The 20884-nt window shown below is 39.6% G+C and overlaps 2 protein-coding genes across 3 annotated transcripts; one reads left to right on the plus strand and one right to left on the minus strand.

Moving 5' to 3' along the window:
- Positions 1 to 8024: 8024 nt before the first annotated feature.
- On the plus strand, positions 8025 to 9151 carry LOC111917065 (uncharacterized). The gene is made up of 3 exons (XM_023912723.3): positions 8025 to 8533; positions 8607 to 8754; positions 8853 to 9151. The coding sequence occupies exons 1-3, from the start codon at positions 8120 to 8122 to the stop codon at positions 9071 to 9073; spliced, it is 783 nt and encodes a 260-aa protein (XP_023768491.1). The 5' UTR covers positions 8025 to 8119; the 3' UTR covers positions 9074 to 9151.
- Positions 9127 to 12059, minus strand: LOC111917064 (phosphatidylinositol 4-kinase gamma 7). Of its 2 annotated transcripts, XM_023912722.3 has the most exons (4): positions 11882 to 12059; positions 11600 to 11645; positions 11449 to 11514; positions 9127 to 11138 (listed from the first exon to the last, which is right to left on the minus strand). In XM_023912722.3, the coding sequence occupies exon 4, from the start codon at positions 11001 to 11003 to the stop codon at positions 9423 to 9425; it is 1581 nt and encodes a 526-aa protein (XP_023768490.1). In that variant the 5' UTR covers positions 11004 to 11138; positions 11449 to 11514; positions 11600 to 11645; positions 11882 to 12059; the 3' UTR covers positions 9127 to 9422. The 2 variants fall into 2 exon arrangements, with proteins under 2 accessions (XP_023768490.1, XP_023768489.1); XM_023912721.3 differs by having other exon boundaries at positions 11600 to 12059.
- Positions 12060 to 20884: the final 8825 nt, after the last annotated feature.

Consider the following 20884-nt stretch of genomic DNA (forward strand, 5'->3'; position numbering starts at 1 on the left):
ATGCACGCTCTTGGTCAAATGATCCATGGTAACCCAGATAGAATCCACTCCGCACACAGTTCTAGGAAGTTTCGTGATAAAGTCCATAGTGATGTCTTCCAATTTCCATACGAGAATCTCCAACGACTACATCTTGTCGTGAGGTCGCTAATGCTCGGCCTTGACTTGCCTGCAAGTTAACCACCATTCCACGTACCATGCCAGATCCCACTTCATGCATGGCCACCAATAATCAGGACAAAGATCAATATACATCTTCGTCGCCCCAGGATGAATGGAGAACCTCGACTTGTGAGCCTCCTCCATCAGAACTTGGCACACACCGCCCCAATACGGAACCCAGACTCTCCGATGCAGAGTTAACAATCTACATCTATCATAATCGAAGGAAGCCACCTGACCCACAATACACTCGCTCTTCTGGTGCTCTTTCTTCATAGCCTCAACATGTACCTCACGAATCCACTCCAACAACGGAGTCATCACGGTCATCCTCAAACATAGGTCTCTGATCAGAGCCACGACCGCCTTACGGCTAAGAGCATCGGCCACCACATTAGCCTTCCTCGGGTGGTAAAGGATCTCACAATCATAATCCTTCACCACATCCATCCATCAATGTAGCCTCATATTCAGATTCGGCTGGTCCATCAAATACCTCAGGCTCTTTTGATCCGTGTAGATGGTATACCGGACCCCATAAAGGTAATGCCGCCAAATCTTGAGGGCAAACACCACGTCCCCCAATTCCAAATCATGTTTCAGATAGTTCGCCTCATGAGGCTTCAGCTGTCTCGAAACGTAAGAGATCATGCGACCCTATTGCATTAACACTACCCCCAAACCTACAATCAAAGCATCATAGTATACCACAAAATCATCAACACCCACTGGCAGTTGCTTAGGCCCCCAGCAAAATGTCACCGACTTCTTGGTTAGTCGGGTCAAGGGAAAAACGATCTTGGAGAAATCCTAAATGAATCTCCGATAATAACTAGCCAAACTAAGAAAGCTCTGAATCTCAGATGGTGACCTCGGAACCTCCCACTACGTCACGGCCTCGACCTTGGTCGGATCGGCCAGAATACCCTTCTGGTTGACAAGGTGCCCCATAAACTCCACCTCGCGCAACTAGAACTCGCACTTTGAGAACTTTTCGAAAAGTATCTCCCTTCTCAATGTCTCCAGCACTTCCCTCAAGAAGTGCCTTGACTCAACCAAGTTACTTTATACCCAAACAATTCCCCTCGCAAATAAGGCTCCCAGCCCTAGATCTTTTCCTAAGTTTTCCTAGGGTAACCTCCACATCACTCTCTTCCATTAGCTGCAGAAGGAATTCCCATTAACTTCCTCTAACTAGCTCACGAATACAATTACATATTACAAAAACTAGATAATTCTTTGAATGAGAGGTCTCACACTACACCGGTTAGACTCAAACAAGAGTTGTGCAATAGGGTTAAAACCTAACCTTCTAAAATTATCTAGTTCCCATAATATGTAACTTAGCATATTCGCTTACTAGTTAGCTAAAGTTAGTAAGAGCTCCTAAAAGCACAAAGCTAGCAGCATTCGAGCATCAAGTAATCAAAACCAAGCATAACCTAATCAGGCCATCCTATCAATGATTGATCAACACTAGCATGCAAGTCTATAAGCTCATACAGCAGGCATACAAAGGCATATCACCTAGATCCTTAGCCCTAATCAAGCATGTGATTCACAGATTCACAATTCAAAGCATCCATAAAACATGTATGGGCATTTTGGGATAACTTACTTGAGCTCGGCTGATTGCATGCATCACACCTTTTCATATTTTAGAAAACTCTTTCTAAGAATTTATTTTTCTTTTTGAAAACTCTTACCAAATCCTCAGTTTGATTTTAGACACACCCAAGAGTGTGTATGTGTAACATCCTGTTTCAGATTGTCCGTGATTAGTGTTGGTGGGCCACGAGTCGGGCGCGAGAGGGTTTCGGGTTGAGGCGAGTTGCTAGAAATGTAAGGGATCTCATTACCTTTCGATATGTATGAGGATTGTGGAATCAAAGTTTTATCTTTGAAGCTATGAAAGTTTGGAGGGTTGACAAGTTAAGTCCTTAAAGTCAAGAAGTTGGTAGCGAAGTACGCTGGGCGTACGTATGCGTACGCTTAGCGTATAGATGCGCGTGTTTCTTAAGCAAGAGCCACCTAGTACGCTGGGCGTACTAGGCACAGAAGAAAACCCTAATTAAGTGAAGTGTCCCTATAAAAAGAAAGAGATTGTCTCATTTCTGGCCACCTTCCTCAGTTACTAAACCCTCTCAAACCCTAATATCCGTTCTTGAAGCTTGTGGTGGCCATGATGAGCTTGTTTGTGTTCTTGTGGACTTTTGAGAGTTAAGAAGGAGCATGGAAGGGAGTGAAGTCAAAGAGCAAGTTGTGGATCTGAGCTTCCTTGGGGCTAGAGCACCATTTGAAGGTATAAAGCTCCAAGCTTTCCCTCTCTTTTTGTTTTGTGCATTTTAGGGTCCATTTTAGGGTTTTTGGTCCCAAGCTTGAGACTTTATGAGTTGATGCACTCCAAAGCTTAATAACTTGTCCTTTTAAGTGTATCTAGTGATGAAGAACCATAAAAATGAGATCTTGATCGTGTGAATCTACCCATGCATGAGTTATGAGCATTTTGGGTTAAGAAAGTAAGAGTTTTTATGTGTTGTGACCTCATCAGCCATGCAAAGGCTTAAAGTCGATAACTTTATGGAGTAAGAGATGTTAGGAAGTCTAGATCCAAGAGATAAGTTAAGGTCTTAACGGGTTAAGAACCAGAAATTGATTTAAGCAAAACTGAGAGTACGCCCAGCGTAATCATAGTACGCCCCGCGTACTGGGCTGAGGTCCCCGATCAGATTTGTGCATGCTTGAGTACGCTGAGCGTACCAAGAGAGCTACGCCCCGCGTAACCCCTCTGTGGGCTTTTGGGCTAGGTGATCTTTTGGGCCTTAAGTGTTGGGCTGGAATCCTTGGGCCTGCTTAGTGGAGCCTGTGAACAGAGAATTAAATTGATGTCTTGGGCCTCATGCTGGGCTTGTCTTGTAGGGTGAGGAAGGGCCTTAGGGAAAGCCCATTTATTATTGGGCCTTGGTGGGCCCAATAGGTTAGGACCGTAATGAACTGGTAGATGGTCTATCTTTAGACCTGGTAATTGAGAAATTGGACTTGGTTCCTGATTGGGTTAATTGTGGGATTTGACACAGAGTTAGAGGTCGGTGTTTGGCAAGCAGCATGATTGGAGGTTGATTCTTCGTGCTAGGTGAGTCTTCTCACTATACAATACCTTGAGTGGTATTATGAGTTGACCAGAGGGTCTTATGTGCTATGTATGATATTACGTGCTATGTATGAGATTACGTGCTATGTGTTATATGTATCCTGTATGATTGTGTAGACCGGACCAGAGGGTCCAACGATATAGACCAGACCGGAGGGTCCAACGATTCAGACCGGGCCAGAGGGCCCAATGAGCTATGACTGGATCGGAGGGTCCGGCGAGCTACGAGACTGGAAGGTCCCGCTGATACGTCTTGACCATAGGGTCGAGTTTAGCCTTGAGTGGCGTATTTGTGGTATGTGGTATTTTGGGGAACTCACTAAGCATTTATGCTTACAGTTGTTGTGTTGATGTCTCATGTACTAGCGAGGACCGTGGGAAGGCGACGGCGTGACACGTACACACACCGATGGAGTTTATTATGTGTAGAGATCTTGGGATTTGTTTTGAAAACACTATTGATTATGGATTTGAAATTGTGATGTGATACATTATGTGTTTTTGAAAATGAAAAATTATTTTGAAATTTTACGGTGTTACAAGTTGGTATCAGAGCCTTGGTTTGAGGATTCGGATGCACCTTCGGGCGTATTTGAACTCAAACCGAGGATTTGAGAAATTTTCAAATAAAACTAAAATTTTCTAAAAAGAAAAAGAGGTTTTGGAAGCAAACAGAGTGGAAGGTGTGTACGGTCAGCCAGCACCCGAACGGTGAATCCCCAAAATACTCTTACATTATGTGTTATGAGTTATGATATGATATAAAATGCATGTTAGAGTAGGCTAGGTAATCATATTAGGACTAGAGTGGCCTGATTTGTGATGCCTTAGCCTAGGAGATTTTTGCTGCTATGAGATGCTTGAGAGTGAGTGGGTAGCAGTGAGGAGCTTATGAGAGGCCTACGGGATATTAGACTATGCATAGCGAGATCAGAGTGCTTGTGATCTGGGATCCTAGGAGGAGGACTTGGGGTGAATACTGATGCGGTGTGAGCGGTAGTATAGGGCTCGTACTACCGAAGACACCGATCAGTGAGCAATCCAAGTAAGAATCCTTAGGGTACTGAGGAAACAAGTGGGGATGAGAGATCAAGGAGTAGTGTCATGGTTCGAGTACCATGTGTCGTAGCAGATGGAGGAGTGATGTTGTGGTTCGAGTACCATACATTGGAGCAGATTGAGGAGTGATGTCATGGTTCGGGTACCATGCATCGCAGCAGATTGAGGGGATGTCATGGTTCGAATACCATGCGTCGTAGCAGATTGAGAATAGACGTCATGGGCTGAGTACCATGGTTCGTAGTGAATGACGCTTGTGGTTCTCCGGTTATCCGGTCATGATTGAGTATGCGGAGATTGGGCGCGATGAGGTTTTAGGCCTGAGGGCCATGATTGAGTCAGAAGAGGCATCCCTTGAGAGGGAGGTCGAGAGCATTTCAAATATTTTTGGTAAAATGTCAGATGTAGTCGCAAGACTCAAGGATGAGTAGAGATGGTTTTTATGGAGGATTACGACTTGAGAGGAGCAATCAGTCGAGAAAAAGAGGACACTTTCTGTGACTTGAGTGGTGCTATTTCCGTTTCCTGTGGGAAACATAAGAGGTGTGAGACTTCGGTTTTGGGGTTAGGAGTAAACTCTGCGGTTTGACATTGATGGCGATGTTCCACCAGAGTTTTTGGCAGCGTGTCTGCCGCGAGAAATGATATACCATGAGCAGGTTGTTAGTTGGGACTGAGATGGTCAGGGACCAGGATGCACCCTACTTGAGTATAGTAGGACGTATGCTAACTGTAGCAATGGGTGATCCAGAAGAGTATATCGGGGCGGTGACCCTTATGTCTATGTTGGGTATTGAGTATGGGAGTGGAGTCCCTGTTCTTGTGATGATTCACACGTTGGTTGGGAGTACGAGGATGAGGAGTATGATGATTCAGAATTTCCAGTTTGATGGTCAGGATTATTACTGGACAATTGAGATGTTCGGTAGTGGATGGTATGAGATTTTGGAGGGACTAGAGACAGTCGTGACGAGAAGTTCTTGAGGACTTCATCGGAGATTCAGGGAATTTTGCGGTTGCTTGATCCCTATGTGGGGAGATCATGGGGCGTCGCGTAGCGCCTTCCAAGAGTAGGTGCGATGTTCTGGTAGAAACTGTCTGTGGGATAGTTGTTAGTGCGTCAATTGGTGATGGTTCGAACCCTAAGTGGGGGAGAACCGGACTTTATGGAGGGGATCAGAGATTTGCTCAAGGGCGGTTAGAAATCTGGATATAGAGACCTGCGGTTCGGAATCATGAGACCAGGGTTATTAGTGGTCAAGGCGAAGTGCAGAGCGACATTATGCATGAGGTACGTTATGAGAACGGACGTGTGTCTCCACGGCAGGTGGCCATTGGTCAGGAATCTGGTGGTGGTTAGGGATGTTAAAGGTGGTAAGCTCGTAGGGAGGGTATTGACAACTGAGGACTTATGGTTTGATGTATGGATTGTTATATGCCCTTTTAAGGTATTTAGGAGATAATCGGGCGGCCAACTCCCGGGTCGGTATGTGTATTCTTGTATGGGTTTTGAGCAGTAAAGGAAAGAACTTCGGATGGTCATCAACGCGTACAACAACGACATTCTTTGTTCTGCATGTGAGTGTGGCAAACAATCCAAATCAAGCCATTCTATAGTGATTGATTCTTCAATTTCTGAACCACTGGAACTTTTGCATTTTGATCTCTACAGTCCATCTACCGTAGTCAGTCTCCATCACAAGAAATACATACTAGTTGTAGTTGATGATTTCACTCGTTTCTCATGGGTCTTTTTCTTGAGACTTAAGTAGATGTTAGATCTACTGCTTCTCCCTTTACTCCAAATGGATGCCAAAACCAAGTCGATGTTAGATCTACTGCTTCTCCCTTTACTCCAACCTCTTCAAACTTCAAAACCATTCCAAAGGAGCACAAAAATGACCTTCTAACCTCACACACACAAGGAAGTAGTAAAGCACGGCTAGGGTTTCCTTCTCTGGGCAATGAGGTGATAAGGGAGGCCAAAGAATGCGGGTTAAGTCTTTTAAATAGGGTGAAAACCCTAAAAATTAGGGTTTTCCCATTAAGCTCCAACTCGCCGAGTTGGGGTCCTCCAACTTGTTGAGTAGGTTCCAAAATCCATGCGGCTTTATTAGTTTCTACACGACGAGTTGGGGCCTCCAACTCGTCGAGTAGGTCTTATGTAATGAGCAAAAATCCTTAAAATTTCATATGTGGGAGTCGGGATATTACAACGTTGCATGGCTTGTACGCTGCACATACGATCTTATACGCCCAGCGTACTCACCCATTAAGTCATTTCTCCATTAAGCTCTTAACTACTTAAGTCCAAGGGTCCTAATCACAGATCTGAGTCATATGCAACATCTTAAACCATAAAGTCATTCACTTGGTGGCTTTGCATGCCCCCAAATGAACCCAAACCCGAGATATAACACTCTACTTCCATTAAATGAACTCAAACTCATGCATGGATGGTTCTAAGCTTTAAAGATGACAACTTTATGACTCTAGGACCAAAAGAACACCAAGAGTAGCAACTCTAAGCTTCATAAATGATAATAATCCACAGGATCTCATCTATAGGACCAAAAGGGTCCAAAAACTCAAACAAAGGAGATCTAAGCTATAACACAACAAGTTCAGAGCTTTATACCTCAAATGAGTGCCAAATGATGATGATAATTCGGATCTTCAAGCTCAAGCTCCAACAACTCTTCTTTACCAACTTCTTCTTCCTTCCAAGGCCCCAAACTACCACAAATAGACTCCATAAGGTGAACACACCAAGATGCTATAGGGCTCGATATTAGGGTTTCTGGACAATAGGGGCTGATAGGGAGGCTAACACTTGGGACTTAATGACATTATATATGGCTTGAACCCTAGAAATTAGGGTTTTTAAGTCTGATCGTGTACGTTGCGCGTACCACCTTGTACGTAGCACGTACGTGCATGCCTTCGCACTCCTTATGATCCATCTACGCCCCGCGTACACCAGGCTTACACCCATCATATGGCCTTGACTAAGCCCACGGCCTAATCCACTAAGCCCAATACAACTTAACTGATTTAGACAATTAAATAAATAATTAAATAAATAGTACCTTAGAGCCATATGGTGTTACACTTTTATCAGGTATGGGGATACTCTAAGGATTTTATTATTTATGTATCAACGTTCCGATAAAAATACTTGTATGCATCAAAAACCTCAGGTTCAGCAGGTAAATGCATTAAAAACTGACAAGTTTTAACGTATGGTGTTGCTACTGTTGGTGGGGCATGCTCCTCTTGTTCGAACCGGGGTTACCAAACTTCTCCTCGGGAGCATAGATGGAACGATCGCTTTGGGGAAAAACAACTAATAACAGCAAATCTTCGGTGTAAATGAGATCGTCTAAGAATGCCATAACTATCTTTTTCAAAGATCCAAATTTGGGTACTATTAAAAGTGGATGTACACAATCAAAATTGACCGTTTATCTTTATTTTCAGAAACTGCGTAAATGCCACAAACACACAGAACGACTTAAATACTAGTTTTATGTATTAAAAATAGTTAATAGTTAATTGGCCGGTGTTTAACCCTTTACAAACTTCTGTACCAGGTTGCATAGAAGGATTTTTTTTCTTTTTAAGGCCAAATATTATGGTTGGAAAAAGTCGATGACTCGGACTCTGAAAACCCCACAACCACAAAACCGTAAATCCAAGCAAATAAGCTAAAACAGAAAAGAAATCGAAGCGAATAGAAAACAAATCATGGCTGTTTGCTCACTCCCACTCATCAAAATCCCCCTCCTATTACCTTCTCTTCTTCTAGGAGTAGGAACTCTACCATCAAATTCAATCTCCCGCCATTTCCCATCTTCCTATTACAAGAATCAATTATCATCATCATCATCATCATCCAACTACAATTACAAGCCATCAGCATCGTATCGTTTTCCTCCTGGTAGACGTTCCATCGAAGAAGACGAAGATGACGATGATGAAGACGATTTGGTCGGTGGCGGGGCTAAGTTCACAGAGGCGGTGGCGCTATTTAACAGCAGAGATTACCACGGATGCCATGACTTTCTAGAATCAATTTGGAACGATTCCGAAGATCCTATCAGATCCCTCGTTCACGGAATCCTACAGTGCGCAGTCGGCTTCCACCATCTCTTCAATCAGGTAGGTCACTTTCTCATCCAATTCCAACAATTAAGTAATTAACTTTCATCTCATATGTTTTTTATTTTAACAGAATCATAAAGGCGCGATGATGGAGATCGGAGAGGGAGTCTGCAAGCTACGAAAATTAAATTTCGACTCCGGACCTTTTCATCAATTCGAAAGAGACATGTCTGCAGTTCTGGATTTCATTTATCACACCCAGATAGAGTTCGCCGCCTGTAAGTTATTTTTTTTTTTATATTTTACACAAAAATTATCCAGTGAGTTTTGCATAAGATTAATTAATAGTCTTAGTTGTATATTATTAATTAATCAGGTAACGAAGACATGTGTGTTGCTATGGATCAATCGGAAACCTCATACAAACTTCTGGGTGGTTATGGCGCCGGAAAACATCTATACTGGTTAGAAATGGATGGATCTGCAAGCTTATATATAGTTTTTTGCCCTGATAGATCTAATACTTCTGATAACCAGCCAAGGGTTAGACTTCCAATTCTTTACGCTTCTCAAGAACATCTTATGGACTTGATATGATTTGATGGACGATTATTGTTTAAGATTTGTTAGATTTCAATCGCAAAGGGAAATCATGAAAAACTATATTTAGATAGACAGATATGTGCATACATTCCAGTAATTACAAATAAAAGTTGATAAAAATAAGACAACCTAAAGGGCAGATGGAAAGGATGGCAAGATTAGCCCTTCGCTTTTCCGACACATACAAATTATCTACAACCTACGACATGAGTGGTAGTTTTTTTTGGCTATGTTTATAATGTACAGTTACTTGTTGAAGAAGATGATGATGATGATGATCAATAACAAAGCGAAAATCAGTTTAGTACCTGTTTTTGTTCACGAAATCTCAATCGTTTCTCTTTCAGAATTCACAAGAACTTCCTAACCTCTGTTTAAACAAGCTCGTGCTCTTTTTCTCCTCAAAAGCCTCTGGCAAAAGCTCCTCAAAACACTCCAAGAACAATAACCATTCGTCTTCCTTAATTTCCTCAAACGAAACACACACCCCATTCTCATGATTGTTGTTGTGACCCGCAAAACTTACACTTCTTAGTATCATCGGATTCGGACCACACCCACCCTCTTTTATATCACATTCTTGTACTAATCTTGCCAAACGCGCATCAATCGCTGAATATTTCATTGTTTTTTGTGGTTTTACGGATGCCGGATGCATTGAAACGTCATCGTTTGTGTTCAAATTCTCATCAAACGCAAACATTTCATCATCTTTGACTTCATTACTTGTGTTTGTTGTTAATTCCGCCTCCAATTTAGCTTTCGCGTTCATGCAAATATTTTCCAAAATACTCCAATTCTCTTCACCTCCGATGAACTCTCTAGTCATCATTTGACCAATATCAGCAAGAGAAAGTCCAGCACACGTCGCCCTTTTCAAGAAAATTGTACAAAGTATGAAAACACGTACGGAACATTCTCGGATTAAAGGAAGTTCGGTTCTTAAAAGTTCAGCATCTTTAAACGGGTCAAGATTTGAGATATACTCGGCTTCTGTTTCTGAAAAGGGCATTGAACTTTGGGGCCAATGGAGCCATTCGAAATACGGGTCGTCTAATGATTCGGGTAAACAAAACCCGTGATCAATTGGGATAAGTTCAGCCATCCCAGCAGCATAACTTCCATGGAAATTCTTCACAAGCATGTTTCCCGCGTGTCTGTCCAGATTAAGAAGCCGAATGTCAAGGATCCCGATACGGTGAACTGAACTGATTGAGAATCCGGAAGGTCCCAAATCTCCTGCATCTGTTTCGTGTTCTACATATCGTTGTATTGATGTGATTTTGAAGGGTGGAGATGAAGTTGAAGTTGAAGTTGAATTGTTAATATTGAACGTGACATGACAGATTTTGACAAGTGCTGAAGGAGGGACACCTGCAAAACCATCATGGTCAAGCAAATAAGCAGCGAGTTCCCGGAGCCCTGTTTCGCCAACTCGGATGGAGCGTTTCATCCCGGGTTGACCCAGCATCCGACCCGCAAACCCTTTAGGATTGTTGAATGCTAGTGGTTCTTCATCGGCTGGCTTAACGACTGCAATAGTGTTGCCTTTTCTTGATTGTAGATAGTAGGCCCCACCAAGACCACTGGAGACGGGTTTGGGTTTGACCCCGGATGCTAATGCGATTGCAACCTCGGCTACAAGGGCGTGAACCATTGGAGCCTTACGACCACTGATGATTTCGATTCGTGGATTTGGGGATTCAAACTCTTCCTTTGCTTTTGTGGCTAAGGAAAGACATGGGGTGGAATAGCTTCTGTGAAAATTAGGGGTGAGATTGGAGGGATGTGTGATGTTATGGGTGAATTCAAGCATGGTAGGATCGAAGTGAGAGTAAGATTGGAGTCTGCATCTTGGGAGTCGAGCAAGTGGCCTAAATCCATGAGCATGATCAACAACTACAGCCATCCTGGTGTATATCATCAAGGTATGAATGGCTGCAACACATGCTAAAAGAGCAGGTTCTAAGAAAATATTTCAGAGGGTTCGTCTTTCCCTAGGAGATTAGCCATCACATGTCTGCCAAAAAAATCAAAATAACAAGTAGCTACAATTGACCTGCAGATACATTAACCATAATTAGCACAATCGATCATCTATACTATACTTCCCCTACTTTACCAAAAACATTACGGCTAACAATGTTCGTTATTAATCGCAGAATTCATGATCTATCCAAAATTTCAGGCGAAAATTACAATTTGCTGATTATGTTATTTATTTCAAATCAAATTTATGGTATGGATTTATCATTATTACGATTTACATTAGCAGTGGAGTGAATTGCTGCAACTTTTCATGACCTAATAATTATAGGAATCCGAAGATAGAAACGTAAATTCATAGGGAGAGGGATATATGTTCTCACTTGACATTGGCATATTCAATTATTCATATGTCAACTGCAAGATCCAGGTCGCTAATCTCCGACCACCTGTGGAATTAAAACGGAAATTAGAACAATACACGCTTCAGATCTTCGATCTATTGAAATGTCTAATCAATATTGGAGTCGATACCATCGTTAATTCCCTCGCTCCTCCGGTGATAGATTGCCACAATTAACTGCAAGAGGAAATAAAAAAGAAATCGCATGTTAATGTTAATGTTAATGCGTGTGATCTGGAAATTGGAACCTTGGCCTTGAAATGAATGTAATACTACTCCTCCATTCCAAAATCCACGAGCACTTGGTCTTTGTGAATAACAAAAACAAAGTGTTGTAAAATTGACGAACGGAGGATAGGATTAGGATTGGATTAAAAGAGAAAAAGGAGGATGAGAAGAGAAGAGAAAGAGACCCTGAACACTGGTGAGGCATTCAGGGAGAGCGGAATCGGCAATTTGGAGAGCGCGAGAGAGAAAGATGAATTCCGTCACGAAAAAAGCCTTTGTAATATAAAATGTAGAACGACGAAGAAGAAAGAAAGAAAAAACGAATCCCCCACCCCTTTCCTCTCTCTCTCTCTCCTTCCTTCATCTGCCTTTAAACAAAATGCATTTCACCTACAAAATAGGGCGGGTGTATGTCTTTAAAATATTATAAATAAATAACAAAAAATTACTCAACCGGTTCGCTATTCCCTTACAACGGTTCACTCCCAACCCAATTTTCGAACGGCTTATGTAATTCACACAACAATATAACAATTTAAAAAAAAATAATGCAATATGCTTATTAACCAAGATGCAGCTGAACTAGGGATGAGCAAAGATCCAAATCCGACAAGAACTAGACCGGGAACCGATTGAAAGGGAAAAATAGAATCGGGAACCGGACCACCATAGCCTAAACAACGTGGTTATCGGTTCCAAAACATAATTTTTGTCCAAAGTCATTTTTAGACCTACGCTATAGCACTTTTTAACCCTTTTATACTCGAAATCACTTTCTGACTTCAACAACTTTCAAATGTCACCAGCCTCATGTTCATAAAAAATATATATATATGATCTTATAGGATTTTTACAACACAACTACCGGATTTCTGCCCAAAGTCATTTTCTAGCTCTTTGTTGTAGCACTTTTTAAACCATTTTACAATCGAAATTACTTTATGACTTGTAAATAAGAACTAAAGTAGACTCTTACAGCTTTCAGATGGCGAAAACTTATGCTCATTAGATTTTCAATAATTTTATACGATTTTCATAACACATCATATTACACAATTTTGTGTCCAATTCTAAACCTGGGTCCGATTCTTTCATCTGAACCGTACCGATGGAACAGGAAACCCCAAAATCTAATAAACCGGGAACCATAAAAACCGGTATGGGTCAGTTCGGAATAGTCCAAGCACTCCAAATGCTCATGCCTTAGCGAAACTCTTGAAAGAATTTAATTGAAAATATAGCAACATACTTCTTTAATTGTTTACCATAACATCCTACTTTCATTTGTTTTTAATACTTCAAAAAGTCTACCCAAAACTTCATTCAAACACAAAGCAATATTTTGGTAGAGTTTTGAAAGTATCATGCGCTAAGGGAAAAAAAAATTAAGTACAATGATTTGATGGAAAGATTTTTTAAAGTATAATGGTTTAATAAGAGAAGAATTGAAAAAATAATGTTGTATAGAAAGTAATGAAATTAAGATGCTATTATTTACAATCGGATAGAGTTTTGAAAGTATTATGTAAGGAAAAAATGATAAGTACAATGCTTTGATGGAAAGATTTTTAGACTATAATGATCTGATAAGAAAATAATTGAAAAAATAATGTTGTAATAGAAAGTAATGAAAGTAAGAATCTATTTTTTATAATCAGATAGACTTTTGAAAGTATTATATCCTAATAAGGAAAAAATAATAAGTACCAACGCTTTGATGGGAAGATTTTTAGACTATAATGACCTAATAAGAAAATAATTGAAAGAATAATGTTGTAATAGAAAGTAATAAAAGTAAGATGTGATATCTTTATAACGCATCAATAATAATAATAATAATAATAATAATAATAATAATAATAATAATAATAATAATAAAATAAAAAATAAAAATAAAATAAAAAAACTACTACTACTATATTTGTTACCTCCAAGCCATAAAGGCTTTGTGCAAGTGTCATTGTTGTTATCAAAGAAGATAAAGGCTTTGTGTAAATACTCAGCGTATGTTGTTCCGTGAAGTTCATGGGTCACCGTCTCTATCAACATCAACCTACAAAATCATGATTGGAACATCACATTATAGATTCTTTTTTCCGAATGTGCTAAAAATGACCAAAATGTATGATCTCGTATAAAAAATTGAGTCTAACAATCCTCACCTAGGTAGTTTGAAAACGCACATTTAAAACCATTTTAGTTTTAAAAAAAATATATGAGTTTTAAAAGTTTTGTGGAATAACAAACGGTCCCAAAGGTGTTCAAAAGGTTTGATTGTTTCATAATGTGAGGTGTTAATAGGTATCATAAACAAGGTTCAAGTTCCCCACAAGTCGGGGTCTTTTAAAATGTTATGCACCTCTAGTCTCTTAAATTCTTCATCTGAACATACATAAAAATAAGTTAAGCAATGGATTTTCCTAGTAAGTTACTCGAGATTGGTTCATTTAGAGAGTGAGGATGTAAACCTAACTAACTCAAACCAAACCTCCAAAAAGAAGTTCAAATACTAGAACACTTGGGTTTTAATAACCCAAATCAAGTTGAAGGGTCTTATATGCCTAAAGGATTGACATCAAACCATGATATTCCAAAAGAACTCATAAGTCCCACAATTTGAATAAAAGGGATAAACCATGATTATATCATAAAATGAGATGCAATACATGCAACTATTCACACCCTTTGTCAATCTCATACGTTCAACTCACAAATTTGGCAGCTTAAATTTTCCAAACTCGTGGTTAGTGTCATCAAGGAATCGCTAACAGCTTTTGTCCCATATTTTCAACGTTAGGAAATTAGGGGAGCCACCACCCTATGCCACAAAAGAGGTAGCCAGACCACATGTTCACGTGAGGATAAATCCCTTAACCCCAATCGTCTGACTAGATGTAACACCCGTTTTCCAGGATGAATCGAATTAGGGTTTCAAGGAGTCAAAAGGTTGGATTTTAGAGGAAAATGAGCCTCACGGCGTGAGACATAGAGGCTCACGATGTGAGATGGCCAAGATGAGAACTTTTGTTTAGGGATGGTCGCTGTGACAACCCGAAATTTCCATTTGTACGAACAATATCTATTCAATAGAAGCCAGTCCAATTTCAGTGATTTTCAGACTTTTCCGAACAAGTTTGTGTACATTAGGGTTTACACTTCAGGAAATATCAGGAGAGTGGATGCTCCTGGGTTTGTGAAATTTGAACATTTCAAGTTTCATAATGTTTCAGTCCAAGTTCGAGAATAGAAATATTTTCTGTCAAAATAATTCAGGACTATAAATAGTTTTCTGAATTAAATTAATTCATTATTCACAAATCCAACTAGAGAAAAGCCATTTTCTCTCTGACGGATCTTCGGGTTTTTATCCCAGATTATGAGTACCCTTTTCTAGTAGTATTAGAATGCTTATTAGATGCTTATAACATGATTTAGATGGCTAAATCATTAGATCTAGGAGTTTACTCCCCAAGGTGTTCTTGGGCGGTAAACTCCCAAAACGAAGCCAAAAACCGACACTTGTGTTATGATAAAGCATTAGACTATTATGTATGCAAGTTAGGGACAAGAAAACATGCACAAATCCACCCAAGATTGGGAGTTTACGGCCCAGAACTCTCTTAGGCCGTAAACTCCATTTCCTAACACTAAAATGGTGTTTTGAGGACACTAGGACTTTAAGGCTTGCATCTAGACTATTTTCCCAAGTGGTATAAGGTCTTAAACACATCAAATGACACAAATAAAAGTGAGTTTACGGCCCAGAACACTCTTAGGCCGTAAACTCCATATAAATGGACATAAAGGGTGTTTTCATTTCACCTAAAGCCCTAGACCTTTACAAGAAATTGTTCCACTTAAAATGAAGGACCAAAACTCATCAAAATCACTCAACCAAGTGAGTTTACGGCCAAGACATAGTTCTTGGGCCGTAAACTCCTAAAAAGGGCACTAAGGTGTGCCTAATGCCTTCATATGCTAGGAATAAAAGTCTAGAACATATCCCACAAGTGCAAGAGGCTTGAAAGCAACAAAAACAACACCCCAAGGGAGTTTACGGCCGTAAACTCCAAGGGGAAATGGCCTTGAGGCCGTAAACTCCTATTTGGAGTACTTCTAGACCTTAAACCCTTCCAAGGACTTAGCCACTAAGTTAGGATAATTCAAGAAAGCAATTGGGACTTCAAAACACACCAAACACACATGTTTGGGAGTTTACGGCCGTAAACTCCATGTGTGATGGTTTATGGAGAGTAAACTCTCATATAGGGTCCTTTGGAAACCCTAAACACAAATACCCTATCCCACAGTAACTTAGATGAAATCCTTAAGGCTTAAAACACTTATATAAAGTGTTTATTATGTCTAGGATGTCTTAACATTATCAATTAGTCATTTGAGTCTAACTGAGTGCATATATGTGTGATTATATGTTAATTAGGATCATAGTGTGTGCACAAGTCCTCGCTTGACACCTAGCCATCCTATCCCGTTCAGTTCATTCCAATCACCAACTACAGGTGAGTTCATACCCCTTAATCAATGTTTTAAAGGATTTTAAATGCTTTAATGGGGGGGAATACAAGTAGAGAACAATATGTTATTAAATCAATCTTATGTATTTTATAACTGTGTTTTCACTCAGTAGATTTCACATATTTCAAAAGGTGTCACATGATATGGTTTTCTATCTTAAAATACTTGGATAACAGAAGTATTAGTTTTGAAATGTTTAATGACTTCAATTCACTCTAAATTATTGTTCAAAACTCCTAGATATCTTGCAAAACCATTGTTTTACCTTTGTAAATCAAACTATACTTATGCATATATGTTCATTTATATGATAGAGATTATAGTTTTCATCCTTAGTTCAGTTTCCCGCACCCTAGTGTATCAAGGCTGTATAAATCTACTTGAACAACCACATACTTTCCAGTTAATTATCATAGGGATAGTTAGAAAGAACAAAACATTATTCCTATTACAAGGAATCACACAAGAGTCAGTTCATTCATGAGTCCATACCAGTACATTACCTGATACATGAGTACAATTACCGTTGATTACATGATACCTGAGTACGTTTACATATACTTACTTGATACATGATTTCGCTTACATGAACACATTACATGAATACCATACAGGAACACTGTTACTTAGGTGCATTATCCTGTATTTACTTACCTGGATACTTGTACTTAGAATTACGAGGATGATTTATTAGTATTTACTGTGTAAATTATCTTTCCTATCCCGGTTCAATGGGATGTTTCGGCGGGACTTACCATTCCGAATCCCACTGATTTGCACCAGTGGTCGATGAACGTCTACGGATGTCTAAGGTTGTCACTTATTTAGTAGTCAGTGACGGGACTAACCATCCCACTGTCCAATGTTGCAACAGTGGATGAGATGTGAATCTTCGGAGGATCATTAGGTTGACGATCTGCATTAAGAGATCGATACAGGAACTAACCCTCCCTCCACCCTGCTGCCGCTACAGAGGATGAGGGGACACTCTTCGGATGTTCCATAGGGTCTATCTTTCGCTTCAGCGATGTCGTGTTTGTCCTGGTAACCCAAGACAATAACACTTACATGATTATATTTTCCCTGTTTACTTTATTTTGTGATTACTTTCACATAAACGAGGAGTTAGACTAAGTGCTCTAGTACTAGTCAATAGAAAGGAAAAACTATCATTATACACACAGAACATTCGAGTCTTGGTAGAAGACTACACTTCATACATACAAAACATTCGAGTCTTGGTAGAAGACTACACTTCATACATACAAAACATTCGAGTCTTGGTAGAAGACTACACTTCATACATACAAAACATTCGTGTCTTGGTAGAAGACTACACTTCATACATACAGAACATTCGGGTCTTGGTAGAAGACTACATTTCATACTTACAGAAAATAAGGGTTTTTCTAGGGATTTCATACTTACTTCAACATTTTCATTTAAAGGTTTACATGGCATTCATAGCAGATTTTCACAAACAAAGCAATGACACTTATATACTTATGAACTCACCAGCTTTAAAGCTGATACTCGCTTTCAAAATAACTTGTATTCTCAAGTCGTCAGTAGACAGGTACGGAGGCCAAGTTTTGAGAAGACGGAGCAGACAAGTCTCGTCTTTTATTTTGATTGTATATTTTTGGTGTCTTATTACAATGAAAGAACACACATGTATTAAACTTTACTTATAATGCAATGGATGATGTTGTTGCTTGTTTATTATATTACACTGTTGTGATACTGTACATGACGTCCTCCACCCCTGAACGTTTCCGCCGTTCATGGTTTTGGGGTGTGACAGTCGCACGACGTGAGACATAGAGGCTCACGACGTGAGAGCTGTTGCAGCCCAAGCCCATGATCTATTAGGGTTTCCTTCGTATTTAAGCACATCTAAACCTATTTTAGGGTTTCTTATCAGCCTCAAAACCCTCTTTCACCTCAGAAAACCCTAGCCTTCATCCCTTGCTTGATTCTTGGTCATTTTGGAGCCTTTCTTGGTTTGAAGAAGAAGAAAAGAAGAAGGAAAATGAGATCTTTTGTAGAGGCTTGCAAGTAATCATCACCATCATCACTTTACATGGTTTTAGGACCATTTTAAGTGTCAAGTCTTCCACATTTATTGTTATATGAGGCTAGATCTAAGTTTTGTCCCGCTTTCCTCCTTGGTTGAGCAAGTTTGAGTGGATGGAAACCATAAAGCTGGCAACTTTATGGGTTATAATGGACTTAAGATTGTTTTGGAGTTCAGATCTAGTAGATGGTTGGGTTTTGGAACCTTGCATGAAAGTTGGATGTCTTTTTCTTCAACTTTTGACCCAAATGAGATCTAGACATGTATTGGACATATATGTCTTAAAATCATCGACTTTCAAGTGTATTAAGGAGTTATAAGATCTTCTGGAAAGTTAGAGTTCAAGGCTCAATGGATTAAGGACTTAAATGTAATGTCGTGTTCCGAATCGATTATTCAAGGTTGTGGCCAGAAGATCGGTTATCATAAGGATTAGGGCCTTTGAAAAGGTGAGATCTATGCCCATTTGGGTTCCAAGCTTCAAATCAAACTTGTCATTCAGCTTGCTAGGGATGATAACTTAATATTTATTATTCTTAGTCCATAGATTCTATAGATATTTATTACACTTTGACTTAGTAAATAACTTACTTGCACGTGGGTCCTATAGTTAAGTAATTTGTTACTATTATTGTCATATATTTCACTATAATGTTTACCAAAAGTTAATACACAAGATACAATCCTTCCAACTCTTTCTCGTTCTATCTCATTTTATATTCACATGCATAAACATTAGGATTACTACTAGCTTCATCCTTCTTAATCTTCACAAGTTTACCTTGCATGATCATTAGAAACTTACTAAATATGCCAACTTATAATCTTCAAAAGTCGGTCATCAAGGTTCTATGGGCCAATTTGATATTTTCAAAATTTAAAATATATAAAACAAGGATTAATGCTGGAAATGGTAACACAAATTTTATTTATCTATTTTAGCATTGTGCTTTCCTTTCTTTATAGGAATATCAACCTAAGTCCTAATAAAATGCAATTCTTGTTATAAAATTGTAAAATACATTCTCTTAATAAAAATAAAGGTAGAAGTATAATGATATAATCGGGTTCCTTTGTCTCACCTGTTTTATGCAGACGATGTTATCTTCTTTGGCCAGTGTTCTCAAGAAAATGGTGTGACCATCGTTAAATTGCTTCATTGTTTTTGCCTAATCTCAGGTCTTAAAATTAATATTCATAAAAGTCATATTATGGGTATTGGTGTCAATCAATTAGTGGTGGATGAGATGGCAACTTTAATTGGGTGTGTGGCTAGCAAGTTCTCGTTTACTTATTTGGGTCTTCTTATGGGAAAAAATGTCTCGGGTGGAAGCTTGGATTGATGTTATTCGTAAAGTTACTTGTAAGTTGTCAAATTGGAAAGTTAAAACGCTTTCAGTGGGTGGTAGATTGACTTTGTTAAAATCAGTCTTGGGTGCTCTTCCCACTTATTTTATGTCTCCTTTTAAGGCTCCGGGAGGTATGCTTAACATCCTTGAATCTATGAGGAGTTCTTTATTTTTGGGGGCTGATTTTGAAAAAAGGAAAATGAATTGGGTGAGTTGGACGAAGGTGATAGCGTAGAAGGTTTATGGTGGTCTTGGGGTGAACAACCTTTTTGCTTTAAATTGTGCTCATATTTTCAAATGGGTCTAGCGTTTTCTTTCTTCTCCCACTGCTCTATGGCGTTTTCTCAGCTTTTCTAAACATAGTGCTTCTTTCCCCTATTATGTAACATCCAAAAATATGGTCCCAAAAATTTCATTTTTATTAATAGACAAAATAGTATTTTCCAATATCATCCAAACATTCAAATAAAAACCCTTGTATCAATTGCCATAAAATTAGAGTAAAACATCATATGCGGAATCTCAATGGTGTGTGCGATGCAGTCATCCCGAGTTCTTCCATTTACAACCGGAAGTACCTGAATCATAAATTGAAAACCATAAGCACAAAGCTTAGTGAGTTCCCCCCCCCCCCCCCCCCCCCCAATTACCACATATCGTACATATCATGCAAAAATGAGATATGGGCCCCACCCACACTCAGATAATAGTGAGATACGGGCCCCGCCCACACTCGGATAATAATGAGATATAGGCCCTGCCCACACTCAGATAGGAATGAGATACAGGCCCCGCCTACACTCATATAACGGGCCCCTCCCAATAGACATACATATACAAGCACATACAAGTATCACACAGACAGCAAGTAGAATAACATAACCAAACGAGGGTCGGCCTTGGTGCCTTAGACCCGATGAACCCGGTGAGGAAACTCAACTCGAATATAGAATGATAGTTGAACAGGTCTCGACTCCGAATATCGGCTCTACTCAACCCCTAAACAGAAACAATTCCTTAAATACAACTCAAAATGCCCCAAAGCCCCCTATAGGTCAAACTTGATCAAAGACTAAAGTCAAAAGTCAAAATCAACGGCCCGAGTTGACCCAACACACCGATTTGTCCTTTAACTCGCCGTGTTTCTCCATTAAGTGTAAGGTCGGGAAGAAACCTATCCAACTCGCCGAGTTTATCAATAAACTTGGCGAGTTCGCCAGAAACCC

Source organism: Lactuca sativa, chromosome 8 (genome assembly GCF_002870075.4).
Source record: "Lactuca sativa cultivar Salinas chromosome 8, Lsat_Salinas_v11, whole genome shotgun sequence".
NCBI classification, from domain to species: Eukaryota; Viridiplantae; Streptophyta; class Magnoliopsida; order Asterales; family Asteraceae; genus Lactuca; species Lactuca sativa.

What these genes read in the sequence shown, in the direction of transcription:
- LOC111917065 (XM_023912723.3), top strand. Translation starts at nt 8,120, where the DNA reads ATGGCTGTTTGCTCACTCCCACTCATCAAAATCCCCCTCCTATTACCT. An exon ending in TCCACCATCTCTTCAATCAG is followed by an intron (nt 8,534 to 8,606) that starts GTAGGTCACTTT and finishes TTATTTTAACAG; the next exon opens with AATCATAAAGGCGCGATGAT. An exon ending in CCAGATAGAGTTCGCCGCCT is followed by an intron (nt 8,755 to 8,852) that starts GTAAGTTATTTT and finishes TTAATTAATCAG; the next exon opens with GTAACGAAGACATGTGTGTT.
- LOC111917064 (XM_023912722.3), bottom strand. Translation starts at nt 11,003, where the DNA reads ATGATATACACCAGGATGGCTGTAGTTGTTGATCATGCTCATGGATTT.